Below are 15,316 nucleotides of genomic sequence, written 5' to 3'. Positions count from 1 at the left end.
GAGAGAGATGGTTGATTATTGGTGCATATGCACCTGGGCATGAAAAGAAAGATCATAAGAGGCAAGTATTTTGGGAGCAGCTGAGTGAGTGTGTTAGTAGTTTTGATGAATGAGACCGGGTTATAGTGATGGGTGATTTGAATGCAAAGGTGAGTAATGTGGCAGTTGAGGGAATAATTGGTGTACATCGGGTGTCCAGTGTTGTAAATGGAAATGGTGGAGAGCTTGTAGATTTATGTGCTGAAAAAGGACTGGTGATTGGGAATACCATGGTTGTTTAATTTGTTTATGGATGGGGTTGTTAGGGAGGTAAATGCAAGAGTTTTGGAAAGAGGGGCAAGTATGAAGTCTGTTGGGGATGAGAGAGCTTGGGAAGTGAGTCAGTTGTTGTTCGCTGATGATACAGCGCTGGTGGCTGATTCATGTGAGAAACTGCAGAAGCTGGTGACTGAGTTTGGTAAAGTGTGTGGAAGAAGAAAGTTAAGAGTAAATGTGAATAAGAGCAAGGTTATTAGGTACAGTAGGGTTGAGGGTCAAGTCAATTGGGAGGTGAGTTTGAATGGAGAAAAACTGGAGGAAGTGAAGTGTTTTAGATATCTGGGAGTGGATCTGGCAGCGGATGGAACCATGGAAGCGGAAGTGGATCATAGGGTGGGGGAGGGGGCGAAAATTCTGGGGGCCTTGAAGAATGTGTGGAAGTCGAGAACATTATCTCGGAAAGCAAAAATGGGTATGTTTGAAGGAATAGTGGTTCCAACAATGTTGTATGGTTGCGAGGCGTGGGCTATGGATAGAGTTGTGCGCAGGAGGATGGATGTGCTGGAAATGAGATGTTTGAGGACAATGTGTGGTGTGAGGTGGTTTGATCGAGTGAGTAACGTAAGGGTAAGAGAGATGTGTGGAAATAAAAAGAGCGTGGTTGAGAGAGCAGAAGAGGGTGTTTTGAAGTGGTTTGGGCACATGGAGAGGATGAGTGAGGAAAGATTGACCAAGAGGATATATGTGTCGGAGGTGGAGGGAGCAAGGAGAAGAGGGAGACCAAATTGGAGGTGGAAAGATGGAGTGAAAAAGATTTTGTGTGATCGGGGCCTGAACATGCAGGAGGGTGAAAGGAGGGCAAGGAATAGAGTGAATTGGAGCGATGTGGTATACCGGGGTTGACGTGCTGTCAGTGGATTGAATCAAGGCATGTGAAGCGTCTGGGGTAAACCATGGAAAGCTGTGTAGGTATGTGTATTTGCGTGTGTGGACGTATGTATATACATGTGTATGGGGGGGGGTTGGGCCATTTCTTTCGTCTGTTTCCTTGCGCTACCTCGCAAACGCGGGAGACAGCGACAAAGTATAAAAAAAAAAAAAAATAAATAAATAAGTATACCTATGTAAATAGGAGAGATGGCCAGAGAGCATTATTGGATTATGTGTTAATTGATAGGCGCGTGAAAGAGAGACTTTTGGATGTTAATGTGCTGAGAGGTGCAACTGGAGGGATGTCTGATCATTATCTTGTGGAGGCGAAGGTGAAGATTTGTAGAGGTTTTCAGAAAAGAAGAGAGAATGTTGGGGTGAAGAGAGTGCTGAGAATAAGTGAGCTTTGGAAGGAGACTTGTGTGAGGAAGTACCAGGAGAGACTGAGTACAGAATGGAAAAAGGTGAGAACAAAGGACAAAAGGGGAGTGGGGGAGGAATGGCATGTATTTACGGAAGCAGTGATGGCTTGCGCAAAAGATGCTTGTGGCATGAGAAGCGTGGGAGGTGGGCAGATTAGAAAGGGTAGTGAGTGGTGGGATGAAGAAGTAAGATTATTAGTGAAAGAGAAGAGAGAGGCATTTCGACGATTTTTGCAGGGAAATAATGCAAACGACTGGGAGATGTGTAAAAGAAAGAGGCAGGAGGTCAAGAGAAAGGTGCAAGAGGTGAAAAAGAGGGCAAATGAGAGTTGGGGTGAGAGAGTATCATTAAATTTTAGGGAGAATAAAAAGATGTTTTGGAAGGAGGTTAATAAAGTGCGTAAGACAAGAGAAGAAATGGAAACTTCAGTGAAAGGGGTAAATGGGTAGGTGATAACAAGTAGTGGTGATGTGAGAAGGAGATGGAGTGAGTATTTTGAAGGTTTGTTGAATGTATTTGATGATAGAGTGGCAGATATAGGGTGTTTTGGTTGAGGTGGTGTGGAAAGTGAGAGGGTTAGGGTGAATGATTTGGTAAACAGAGAAGAGGTACTAAAAGCTTTGCGGAAGATGAAAGCCGGCAAGGATGCGGGTTTGGATGGTATTGCAGTGGAATTTATTAAAAAAGGGGGTGACTATATTGTTGACTGGTTGTTGAGGTTATTTAATGTATGTATGACTCATGGTGAGGTGCCTGAGGATTGGCGGAATGCTTGCATAGTGCCATTGTACAAAGGCAAAGGGGATAAAAGTGAGTGCTCAGATTACAGAGGTATAAGTTTGTTGAGTATTCCTGGTAAATTATATGGGAGGGTATTGATTGAGAGGGTGAAGGCATGAACAGAGCATCAGATTGGGGAAGAGCAGTGTGGTTTCAGAAGTGGTAGAGGATGTGTGGATCAGGTATTTACTTTGAAGAATGTATGTGAGAAATACTTTGAAAAGCAAATGGATTTGTATGTAGCATTTATGGATCTGGAGAAGGCATATGATAGAGTTGACAGAGATGCTCTGTGGAAGGTATTAAGAATATATGGTGTAGGAGGCAAGTTGTTAGAAACAGTGAAAAGTTTTTATCGAGGATGTAAGGCATGTGTATGTGTAGGAAGAGAGGAAAGTGATTGGTTCTCAGTGAATGTTGGTGTGCGGCAGGGGTGTGTGATGTCTCCATGGTTGTTTAATTTGTTTATGGATGGGGTTGATAGGGAGGTGAATGCAAGAATTTTCGAAAGAGGGGCAGGTATGCAGTCTGTTGTGGATGAGAGAGCTTGGGAAGTGAGTCAGTTGTTGTTCGCTGATGTTACAGTGCTGGTTGCTGATTCGGTTGAGAAACTGCAGAAGCTGGTGACTGAGTTTGGTAAAGTGTGTGAAAGAAGAAAGCATAGAGTAAATGTGAATAAGAGCAAGGTTATTAGGTACAGTAGGTTTGAGGGAAAGTCAGTTGGGAGGTAAGTTTGAATGGAGAAAAACTGGAGGAAGTGAAGTGTTTTAGATATCTGAGAGTGGATTTGGCAGCGGATGGAAGCATGGAAGCAGAAGTGAATCATAGGGTGGGGGAGGGGGCGAAAGTTCTGGGAGCATTGAAGAATGTGTGGAAGTCGATAACATTATCTCGGAAAGCAAAAATGGGTATGTTTGAAGGAATAGTGGTTCCAACAATGTTATATGGTTGCGAGGCGTGGGCTATAGATAGAGTTATGTGGAGGAGGGTGGATGTGCTGGAAATGTGATGTTTGAGGACAATATGTGGTGTGAGGTGGTTTGATCAAGTAAGTAATAATAGGGTAAGAGAGATGTGTGGTAATAAAAAGACTGTGGTTGAGAGAGCAGAAGAGGGTGTTTTGAAATGGTTTGGTCATATGGAGAGAATGAGTGAGGAAAGATTGACCAAGAGGATATATGTGTCAGAGGTGCAGGGAACGAGGAGAAGTGGGAGACCAAATTGGAGGTGGAAAGGTGGAGTGGAAATGATTTTGAGTGATCGGGGCCTGAACATGCAGGAGGGTGAAAGGCATGCAAGAAATAGAGTGAATTGGAATGATGTGGTATACCGGGGTTGACGTGCTGTCAATGGATTGAACCAGGGCATGTGAAGCGTCTGGGGTGAACCATGGAAAGTTCTGTGGGGCCTGGATGTGGAAAGGGAGCTGTGGTTTCGGTGCATTATACATGACAGCTAGAGAGTGAGTGTAAACGAATGTGGCCCTTTTTGTCTTTACCTAGCGCTAACTCGTGCACATGCGAGGGGTGTGGGTTTTTACTTCATGTGTGGTGGGGTGGTGATGGGAATGAATAAAGGCAGACATTATGAATTACGTACATGTGTATATATGTATATGTCTGTGTGTATATATATATATGTATACGTTGAGATGTATAGTTATGTATATTTGCGTGTGTGGACGTGTATGTATATACATGGGTATGTGGATGGGTTGGGCCATTCTTTCGTCTGTTTCCTTGCTCTACCTCGCAAACGTGGGAGACAGCGACAAAGTAAATATATAAATACAGAATAAATAGTTTAGAAAAATATGAGAAAATAGGCCAAGGAAATTGGATGCAACTAAACCCTGAATGCTGAAGAAGTGTATGATGAAAGTAGGCAAAGTATACTGGAATAACACATTGTATGCCATCAGAGTTTGATATATTATAGATTTGTAGGCAATCAGAGAAACAACAGAATTATTTCTCCATAGTGCTTTCATCAGATGGTCTTCTTAAATGCAAAAATACATCTTAATACAGAAATAGAAAATAAGAGAAAAAACAATTTCTCATGAAAGAACAGCATATAAGACTAATAAAACTTACCCTGGGAGAAATAAAAGAAATATGGTGGGGGGAGTGTATTGGTAAAGGTTATATTTATTTATTTTATTTTGCTTTGTCGCTGTCTCCCTTGTTTGCGAGGTAGCGCAAGGAAACACGAAAGAAATGGCCCAACCCACCCACATACACATGTATATACATACACGTCCACTCACGCAAATATACATACCTATACATCTCAATGTACACATATATATACACACACAGACACATACATATATACCCATGCACACAATTCACACTGTCTGCCTTTATTCATTCCCATAGCCACCTCGCCACACATGGAATACCATCCCCCTCCCCCCTCATGTGTGCGAGGTAGCGCTAGGAAAAGACAACAAAGGCCCCATTCGTTCACACTCAGTCTCTTGCTGTCATGCAATAATGCCCGAAACCACAGCTCCCTTTCCACATCCAGGCCCCACACAACTTTCCATGGTTTACCCCAGACGCTTCACATACCCTGATTCAATCCACTGACAGCATGTCAACCCCGGTATACCACATCGATCCAATTCACTCTATTCCTTGCCCGCCTTTCACCCTCCTGCATGTTCAGGCCGCGATCACTCAAAATCTTTTTCACTTCATCTTTCCACCTCCAATTTGGTCTCCCACTTCTCCTCGTTCCCTCCACCTCCGGCACATATATCCTCTTGGTCAATCTTTCCTCACTCATTCTCTCCATGTGCCCAAACCATTTCAAAACACCCTCTTCTGCTCTCTCAACCACGCTCTTTTTATTTCCACACATCTCTCTTACCCTTACATTACTTACTCGATCAAACCACCTCACACCACACATTGTCCTCAAACATCTCATTTCCAGCACATCCACCCTCCTGCGCACAACTCTATCCATAGCCCATGCTATGGTATCTTACTAATACTTTTTCCATCTATAGGTATTTTCTCATATACTCTTCAAAATTTGAAGGGGATCATTCATTTATCAGAGAAGAACTTGAAGAAAAATGTATAGAAAAATATGTGAAAAGTACGTTACACCGTCATGTTATCATTTATATGTAGAATGTTTTGAAATGGGCACTATCACCAACAATTGGTAGGAGGTATAACCTCTATTCATTTCACCAATTTTCTCCAACAGTTTTCAGAAAATATTGATCATCAAATCATGCCTTAGGGAAATACAAAAAAAGAATTCGTTACTAATAATATATGAAAATTGCATTTTAACATATCAATTTATCGATTATATGTTGAATGTTTTAAAACTAAAAGGTGCAGGAGCTAGGTAAGGATTCCATCTTGGTAGAACAAACCCCCCCCAAAATAACCAAAATATATCAGAATAAGACAATTTATGCCATCAAAATTGCAAAATTTGTTCAAATGAGCTAGTAGAACAATATTTGATATAAGAAAGTTTACAGCCAGTAAAGAGAAAAACACTAAAATACATCACATACACCAAAATACTAAAGTAGCAAAAGAAAAGTTTCTCACTTATGGAATATATGAACATCATATAAGAAAAAAATGACCAACCAAGAAACAAGTGATAAAATTCATATCTTGCTCAGGCAGAAATAAAATATATTTGTGGTGGAATACTGATGTTAAAGATATTGTACCAGGGAGGTGTAGCAGTTGAAAAAGAGAATATAAAGATGTTTGGAAGGAGGTAAATAATGTGCAAAAGACAGGAGAACAAATGGGAACATTGGTGAAGGGGATAAAAGGGGAAGTGATAACAGGTTGTGATGAAGTGAGGATGAGATGAAGTTAATATATTGAAGAAATGTTGAATGTATTTGATGATAAGAGTGGCAGATGTAGATTGTTTGGGTCAGGGTGGTATTCAAATTGAGAGATCCATGAAGAGTGGTTTGGTGAAGAGAGAATAGGTGATGAAAGCCTTGCTTAAGATGAAATGTGGCAAGGTGGCTGGAGTGGAGGTATTGCAGCTGAATTTATAAAGAAGGGGGTGATTGTGTTGTTGATTGGTTGGTAGGGATTTCCAATGTATTTATGGATCATGGTGAGGTGCCTGAGGATTGGTGCAATGCATGTATAGTGCTGTTGAATAAAGGCAAGGGGGATCAAGGTGAGTGTTCAAACTACAGTGGTATAAGTTTGTTGAGTACACCCAGTAAGTTGTATGGGAGGGTATTGATTGAGAGGTTAAAAGCATGTACAGAACAGATAGAGGAGGAGCAGGGTGTTTTCAGAAGTGGTAAATGGTGTTTGGATCAGGTGTTTGCTATAAAGAATGTGTGAGAAATACTCAGAAAACCAGATAGATTTGTATGTTGCATTTATGGATACAGAGAAAGCTTATGATAGGGTTGATAAAGATGCTTTTTGTAAGGTTTTAAGAATATACAGTGTGGGAGGAAAGCTACTATCGAGGGTTTAAGGCTTGTGTATGAATAGGAAGAGGAGAGTAAATGGTTCTAAGTGAAGGTTGGTCTTTAGCAGTGATATGTAATGTCACCAGGGTTATATTTGTTTATGGTTGGAATGGTTAGGGAGGTTAATGCGACATGCTTGGAGAAAGGAGCAGGTATGCAGTCTGTGAGGAATGAGAGGGTCTGAGAAGTGTCAGTTGTTTGGCAAATTTGAGTGAGAAACTGCAGAAGTTAGTGACTGAGTTTGGAAGACTGTGAAAGGAGAAAGTTGAAAGTAGATATGAAGGAAAGCAAGGTTGGTAGATTTAGTGTTGTTCAGGGACAGGTTGGTTGGGATATGAGTTTGAATGGAGAAAAATTGGAGGAAGTAAGTGTTTTAAATATCTTTGAGTGGAAGTGGTAGCAATTGGAATCATGGAAGCAGAAGTAAGTCATAGGGTGGGGAGGAAGGTGAAGGTCCTGGGTGCACTGAAGAATGTATGGAAAGAGAGAAAGTTGTCTGGGAGGGCAAAGATAGGTATATACGAAGGAATAGTAATTCCAACAATATTATGTGTTTGCAAGGCATGTTTTGTAGATAAAGAGGGTGGATGTGTTGGATATGAAATGTTTGAGGACAATTTCTGGCGTGAGGAGGTTTGATCAAGTAAGTAATTAAAGGGTAAGAGAAAAATGTGGTAATAAAAAGTGTGTGACTGAGATTGCAGAAGAGGGTGTGCTGAAATGTTTTGGACTTATGGAGAGAATTAGTGAGGAAGAGTCGATAAAGAGGATATATGTGTCAGAAGTGGAAGGAACAAGAACTGGGACACCAAGTTGGAGATGGAAGGATGGAGTGAAAAAGATTTTGAGTGATCAGGGCCTGAACTTGCAGGAGGATGACAGGCATGTATGGGATAGAGTGCATTGGAACGATGTAGTATACTGGGGTCACTGTGCTGTCAATGGACTGAACCAGAGCATATGAAGTGTCTGGGATAAACTGTTGAAAGTTGTGTAGGACCTGGTTATTGATAGGGAGCTGTGGTTTTGGGGCATTACACATGAAAGCTAGAGAATGGATGTGAGTGGATGTGGCCTTTCATTGGCTGTTCCTAACCAGACCTTGCTAATGCAGGAAATGGTGATCAAGTATGAAAAAAATTGCACCAGTGCATTCCATGTCCTTTAGCTATTTTCTCGTATATTCACTAAAAAAATGTAGATGATTTCAGATTCATCCATCTATTAAGAACCAGAAAGGAACTTTATAAAATTATGAGTGGAACATAATACCCCATATGATTTTATGGAATATAACTTGAATGTTTTAAAGTGGAAACCGTCACTAACCACTGGTATGCCCTCTATCTTTCGCCTAATTTCTGCCATAAATTTCTGAATATGTAAATAATTCATATATTAACCAAAATGTACTGAAGAGAATTGTGTACAAATGATATACGACAAATTGAATTTACCATATTTCATCAGTTATATGTTGTATGTTTTGAATGAAGAGGGTGCTGGAGCTAGGAAAGATTGTAATATCCTTGGTTAGACAAAACCTTGAAAATAGCTAAAGTATACTTGAATTACACATTGTATTGTGATTTATGTTCATATGTGCTAGTAGAACAGTGTTTGACATAAAACAAGAAAAGATTTGTAGCCAATGAAAAGTAAATAATTATTTTGCTCTTGGTGGTCTTACCAGATTGGTTTTCTAGCATTGTTTGTGTGTGGAGAGATGAAGTTTAGGTCTACAAAGTTTGAGTTTTCCTAAAATTCACTCTCATGTTTCAAGCCATTCAAATGTTGGAAGTTTTACCTGTACTATCTTTCCGGAGGTTTCTTGTCTATGCACATATATCCTCTTGGTCAATCTCTCCTCACTCATTCTCTCCATGTGCCCAAACCATTTCAAAACACCCTCTTCTGCTCTCTCAACCACGCTCTTTTTATTTCCACACATCTCTCTTACCCTTACGTTACTTACTCGATCAAACCACCTCACACCACACATTGTCCTCAAACATCTCATTTCCAGCACATCCATCCTCCTGCGCACATCTCTATCCATAGCCCACGCCTCGCAACCATACAGCATTGTTGGAACCACTATTCCCTCAAACATACCCATTTTTGCTTTCCGAGATAATGTTCTCGACTTCCACACATTTTTCAAGGCTCCCAAAATTTTCGCCCCCTCCCCCACCCTATGATCCACTTCCGCTTCCATGGTTCCATCCGCTGACAGATCCACTCCCAGATATCTAAAACACTTCACTTCCTCCAGTTTTTCTCCATTCAAACTCACCTCCCAATTGACTTGACCCTCACCCCTACTGTACCTAATAACCTTGCTCTTATTCACATTTACTCTCAACTTTCTTCTTCCACACACTTTACCAAACTCAGTCACCAGCTTCTTGAAATAGGAGAATAATTTCAGTACACCTACTCTTTTCAGCAACATTTGATTGCTTATCTGATAATTCTTCTCTTTTAGATTGCACCTTAAGATGATGACTAAAAAGGGGGCAAAGCTAAGAGGAATATTTCTGGATTGAGGCCAGATTCGATAAAAATGATGCAACATTTGGTTTGCATAAATGAGTAACTTCATTATCTAGCTTGAGCGAATGATTCCTATTGGCTTCCTGTAAGCCTTGAAAAGCTCTCCCAATAGGTACTATAGTATATATGAAACTCTTTAAGTAGTAGCAACAGTAATATTCCTGATAAAACAACTTTTACAGGGTTAACAACAAATTTAAGCCAGCTGGAAGGTCTTGCACTTGTGGACCGCTCCTCATCGTCGGATGCTATCTCCTACTTTCCTGTCACTAGTCTTCCACAGGACATCCAGGACAGGTTTAACACCCTATTTGCAACCAGAGACAAGTGGACTTTTGAGGAAATCAGGCCTTATATTGAGTAAGTGTGGAATTCCAATTAATTTCCCGAGAGATTTTAGCGTGGGAGGTGGGCAGATTAGAAAGGGTAATGAGTGGTGGGATGAAGAAGTAAGATTATTAGTGAAAGAGAAGAGAGAGGCATTTGGACGATTATTGCAGGGAAATAATGCAAATGAGAGGGAGATATATAAAAGAAAGAGGCAGGAGGTCAAGAGAAAGGTGCAAGAAGTTAAAAAGGGCAAATGAGAGTTGGAGTAAGAGAGTATCATTAAATTTTAGGGAGAATAAAAAGATGCTTTGGAAGGAGGTAAATAAAGTGCATAAGACAAGGGAACAAATGGGAACATCAGTGAAGGGGGCTAATGGGAAGGTGATAACAAGTTGTGGTGATGTGAGAAGGAGATGAAGTGAGTATTTTGAAGGTTTGTTGAATGTGTTTGATGATAGAGTAGCAGATATAGGGTGTTTTGGTCGAGGTGGTGTGCAAAGTGAGAGGGTTAGGGAGAATGATTTGGTAAACAGAGGAGAGGTAGTAAAAGCTTTGTGGAAGATGAAAGCCGGCAAGGCAGCGGGTTTGGATGGTATTGCAGTGGAATTTATCAAAAAGGGGTGACTGTATTGTTGACTGGTTGGTAAGGTTATTTAATGTATGTATGACTCATGGTGAGGTGCCTTAGGATTGGTAGAATGCTTGCATAGTGCCATTGTACAAAGGCAAAGGGGATAATAAGAGTGAGTGCTCAAATTACAGAGGTATAAGTTTGTTGAGTATTCCTGGGAAATTATATGGGAGGGTATTGATTGAGAGGGTGAAGGCATGTACAGAGCATCAGATTGGGGAAGAGCAGTGTGGTTTCAGAAGTGGTAAAGGATGTGTGGATCAGGTGTTTGCTTTGAAAAATGTATGTGAGAAATACTTAGAAAAGCAAATGGATTTGTATGTAGCAGTTTTGGATCTGGAGAAGGCATATGATAGAGATGCTCTATGGAAGGTATTAAGAATATATGGTGTGGGAGGCAAGTTGTTAGAAGCAGTGAAAAGTTTTTACCGAGGATGAAAGGCATGTGTATGAGTAGGAAAAGAGGAAAGTAATTGGTTCTCAGTGAATGTCGGTTTGTGGCAGGGGTGCGTGATGTCTCCATGATTGTTTAATTTGTTTATGGATGGGGTTGTTAGGGAGGTGAATGCAAGAGTTTTGGAGAGAGGGGCAAGTATGCAGTCTGTTGTGGATGAGAGAGCTTGGGAAGTGAGTCAGTTGTTGTTCGCTGATGATACAGCACTGGTGACTGATTCATGTGAGAAACTGCAGAAACTGGTGACTGAATTTGGTAAAGTGTGTGAAAGAAGAAAGCTGAGAGTAAATGTGAATAAGAGCAAGGTTATTAGGTACAGTAGGGTTGAGGGACAAGTCAATTGGGAGGTACGTTTGAATGGAGAAAAACTGAAGGAAGTGAAGTGTTTTAGATATCTGGGAGTGGATTTGGCAGCAGATGGAACCATGGAAGCGGAAGTGATTCATAGAGTGTGGGAGGGGGCGAAAGTTCTGGGAGCATTGAAAAATGTGTGGAAGGTGAGAACGTTATCTTGGAAAGCAAAAATGTGTATGTTTGAAGGAATAGTGGTTCCAACAATGTTATATAGTTGTGAGGCGTAGGCTATAGATAGGGTTGTGCAGAGGAGGGTGGATGTGTTGGAAATGAGATGTTTGAGGACAATATGCGGTGTGAGGTGGTTTGATCGAGTAAGTAATGAAAGGGTAAGAGAGATGTGTCGGTAATAAAAAGAGTTTGGTTGAGAGAGCAGAAGAGGGTGTTTTGAAATGGTTTGGTCACATGGAGAGAATGAGGAAAGATTGACCAAGAGGATATATGTGTTAGAGGTAGAGGGAACAAGGAGAAGTTGGAATTGGAACGATGTGGTATACTGGGGTCGACATGCTGTCAGTGGATTGAACCAGGGCATGTGAAGCATCTGGGGTAAACCATGGGAAGTTCTGTGGGGCCTGGATGTGGAAAGGAAGCTGTGGTTTCAGTGCATAATACATGACAGTTAGAGACTGAGTGTGAAAGAATGTGGCCTTTGTTGTCTTTTCCTAGTGCTACCTTGCACACATGCGGGGGGAGGGGGTTGTCATTTCATGTGTGGTGGGGTGGCAACAGGAATGAATACGGGCAGACAGTATGAATTATGTACATGTGTGTATTGGAAAGGATCACAATTTTGCACGTGATCAAGATATTCCTATGAGTCCACAGGGAACTTTTCGTGTTTCATTTTCCCCGTGGACTCATAGGAACATGTGTATATATGTAAATGTCTGTGTGTATATATATATGTATACGTTGAGATGTATAGGTATGTATATGTGCGTGTGTGGATGTGTATGTGTATACATGTGTATGTGGGTGGGTTGGGCCATTCTTTTGTGTGTTTCCTTGCGCTACCTCGCTAACATGGGAGACAGTGACAAAGTATAATAAATGAAATATAAATAGAGGGGACGGGACCGGGGGGCCAGAAATCCTCCCCTCCTTGTCTTTTAACTTTCTAAAATGGGAAACAGAAGAAGGAGTCACGCAGGGAGTGCTCATCCTCCTCAAAGGCTCAGATTGGGATGTCTAAATGTGTGTGGATGTAACCAAGATGTAAAAAAGGAGAGATAGGTAGTATGTTTGAGGAAAGGAACCTGGATGTTTTGGCTCTGAGTGAAACGAAGCTCAAGGGTAAAGGGGAAGAGTGGTTTGGGAATGTCTTGGGAGTAAAGTCAGGGGTTAGTGAGAGGACAAGAGCAAGGGAAGGAGTAGCACTACTCCTGAAACAGGAGTTGTGGGAGTATGTGATAGAATGTAAGAAAATAAATTCTAGATTAATATGAGTAAAACTTAAAGTTGATGGAGAGAGATGGGTGATTATTGGTGCATATGCACCTGGGCATGAGAAGAAAGATCATGAGAGGCAAGTGTTTTGGGAGCAGCTGAATGAGTGTGTTAGTGGTTTTGATGCACAAGACCGGGTTATAGTGATGGGTGATTTGAATGCAAAGGTGAGTAATATACCAGTTGAGGGAATAATTGGTATACATGGGGTGTTTAGTGTTGTAAATGGAAATGGTGAAGAGCTTGTAGATTTATGTGCTGAAAAAGGACTGGTGACTGGGAATACCTGGTTTAAAAAGCGAGATATACATAAGTATACGTATGTAAGTAGGAGAGATGGCCAGAGAGCGTTATTGGATTACGTGTTAATTGACAGGCACACAAAAGAGAGACTTTTGGATGTTAATGTGCTGAGAGGTGCAAATGGAGGGATGTCTGATCATTATCTTGTGGAGGCGAAGGTGAAGATTTGTAGGGGTTTTCAGAAAAGAAGAGAGAATGTTGGGGTGAAGAGGGTGGTGAGAGTAAGTGAGCTTGGGAAGGAGATTTGTGTGAGGAAGTACCAGGAGAGACTGAGTACAGAATGGAAAAAGGTGAGAACAAAGGAGGTAAGGGGAGTGGGGGAGGAATGGGATGTATTTAGGGAAGCAGTGATGGCTTGCGCAAAAGATGCTTGTGGCATGAGAAACGTGGGAGGTGGGTTGATTAGAAAGGGTAGCGAGTGGTGGGATGAAGAAGTAAGATTATTAGTGAAAGAGAAGAGAGAGGCATTTAGACGATTTTTGCAGGGAAAAAATGCAAATGACTGGGAGATGTTTAAAAGAAAGAGGCAGGAGGTCAAGAGAAAGATGCAAGAGGTGAAAAAGAGGGCAAATGAGAGTTGGGGTGAGAGAGTATCATTAAATTTTAGAGAGAATAAAAAGATGTTCTGGAAGGAGGTAAATAAAGTGTGTAAGTCAAGGGAGCAAATGGGAACTTCAGTGAAGGGGGCTAATGGGAAGGTGATAACAAGTAGTGGTGATGTGAGAAGGAGATGGAGTGAGTATTTTAAAGGTTTGTTGAATGTGTTTGATGATAGAGTAGCAGATATAGGGTGTTTTGGTCGAGGTGGTGTGCAAAGTGAGAGGGTTAGGGAGAATGATTTGGTAAACAGAGAAGAGGTAGTAAAAGCTTTGCGAAAGATGAAAGCCGGCAAGGCAGCAGGTTTGGATGGTATAGCAATGGAATTTATTAAAAAAGGGGGTGACTGTATTGTTGACTGGTTGGTAAGGTTATTTAAAGTATATATGATTCATGGTGATGTGCCTGAGGATTGGCGGAATGCTTGCATAGTGCCATTGTATAAAGGCAAAGGGGATAAGAGTGAGTGCTCAAATTACAGAGGTATAAGTTTGTTGAGTATTCCTGGGAAATTATATGGGAGGGTATTGATTGAGAGGGTGAAGGCATGTACAGAGCATCAGATTGGGGAAGAGCAGTGTGGTTTCAGAAGTGGTAGGGGATGTGTGGATCAGGTGTTTGCTTTGAAGAATGTATGTGAGAAATAATTAGAAAAGCAAATGGATTTGTATGTAGCATTTATGGATCTGGAGAAGGCATATGATAGAGTTGATAGAGATGCTCTGTGGAAGGTACTAAGAATATATGGTGTGGGAGGCAAGTTGTTAGAAGCAGTGAAAAGTTTTTATCGAGGATGTAAGGCATGTGTACGTGTAGGAAGAGAGGAAAGTGATTGGTTCTCAGTGAATGTAGGTTTGCGGCAGGGGTGTGTGATGTCTCCATGGTTGTTTAATTTGTTCATGGATGGGGTTGTTAGGGAGGTGAATGCAAGAGTTTTGGAAAGAGGGGCAAGTATGCAGTCTATTGGGGATGACAGAGCTTGGGAAGTGAGTCAGTTGTTGTTCGCTGATGATACAGCACTGGTGGCTGATTCATGTGAGAAACTGCAGAAGCTGGTGACTGAGTTTGATAAAGTGTGTGAAAGAAGAAAGTTGAGAGTAAATGTGAATAAGAGCAAGGTTATTAGGTACAGTAGGGTTGAGGGTCAAGTCAATTGGGAGGTAAGTTTGAATGGAGAAAAACTGGAGGAAGTAAAGTGTTTCAGATATCTGGGAGTGGATCTGGCAGCGGATGGAACCATGGAAGCGTAAGTGAATCATAGGGTGGGGGAGGGGGTGAAAATCCTGGGAGCCTTGAAGAATGTGTGGAAGTCGAGAACATTATCTCGGAAAGCAAAAATGGCTATGTTTGAAGGAATAGTGGTTCCAACAATATTGTATGGTTGCGAGGCGTGGGCTATGGATAGAGTTGTGCGGAGGAGGGTAGATGTGCTGGAAATGAGATGTTTGAGGACAATATGTGGTGTGAGGTGGTTTGATTGAGTAAGTAATGTAAGGGTAAGAGAGATGTGTGGAAATAAAAAAAAGCGTGGTTGAGAGAGCAGAAGAGGGTGTTTTGAAATGGTTTGGGCGCATGGAGTGAATGAGTGAGGAAAGATTGACCAAGAGGATATATGTGTCGGAGGTGGAGGGAACGAGGAGAAGTGGGAGACCAAATTGGAGGTGGAAAGATGGAGTGAAAAAGATTTTGAGTGATCGGGGCCTGAACATGCAGGAGGGTGAAAGGCGGGCAAGGAATAGAGTGAATTGGATCAATGTGA

General features: G+C 41.5%; 1 protein-coding gene across 2 annotated transcripts in view; it reads left to right on the top strand.

Moving 5' to 3' along the window:
* LOC139756435 (sister chromatid cohesion protein DCC1) overlaps positions 1-15,316 on the top strand; it is a 74,429-nt gene that overhangs the window by 57,274 nt on the left and 1,839 nt on the right. For both annotated transcript variants that reach the window (XM_071675874.1, XM_071675875.1), the window contains one exon: positions 9,622-9,799. In XM_071675874.1, the coding sequence (XP_071531975.1) occupies positions 9,622-9,799 (178 nt within the window). The remainder of the gene's footprint in view (positions 1-9,621; positions 9,800-15,316) is intronic.

The sequence above is a fragment of the Panulirus ornatus genome, chromosome 21 (genome assembly GCF_036320965.1).
Source record: "Panulirus ornatus isolate Po-2019 chromosome 21, ASM3632096v1, whole genome shotgun sequence".
Classification (NCBI taxonomy): Eukaryota; Metazoa; Arthropoda; class Malacostraca; order Decapoda; family Palinuridae; genus Panulirus; species Panulirus ornatus.
The sequence above is the reverse complement of the archived record's forward strand: the minus strand, read 5'-3'. Positions and strand labels throughout refer to the sequence as shown.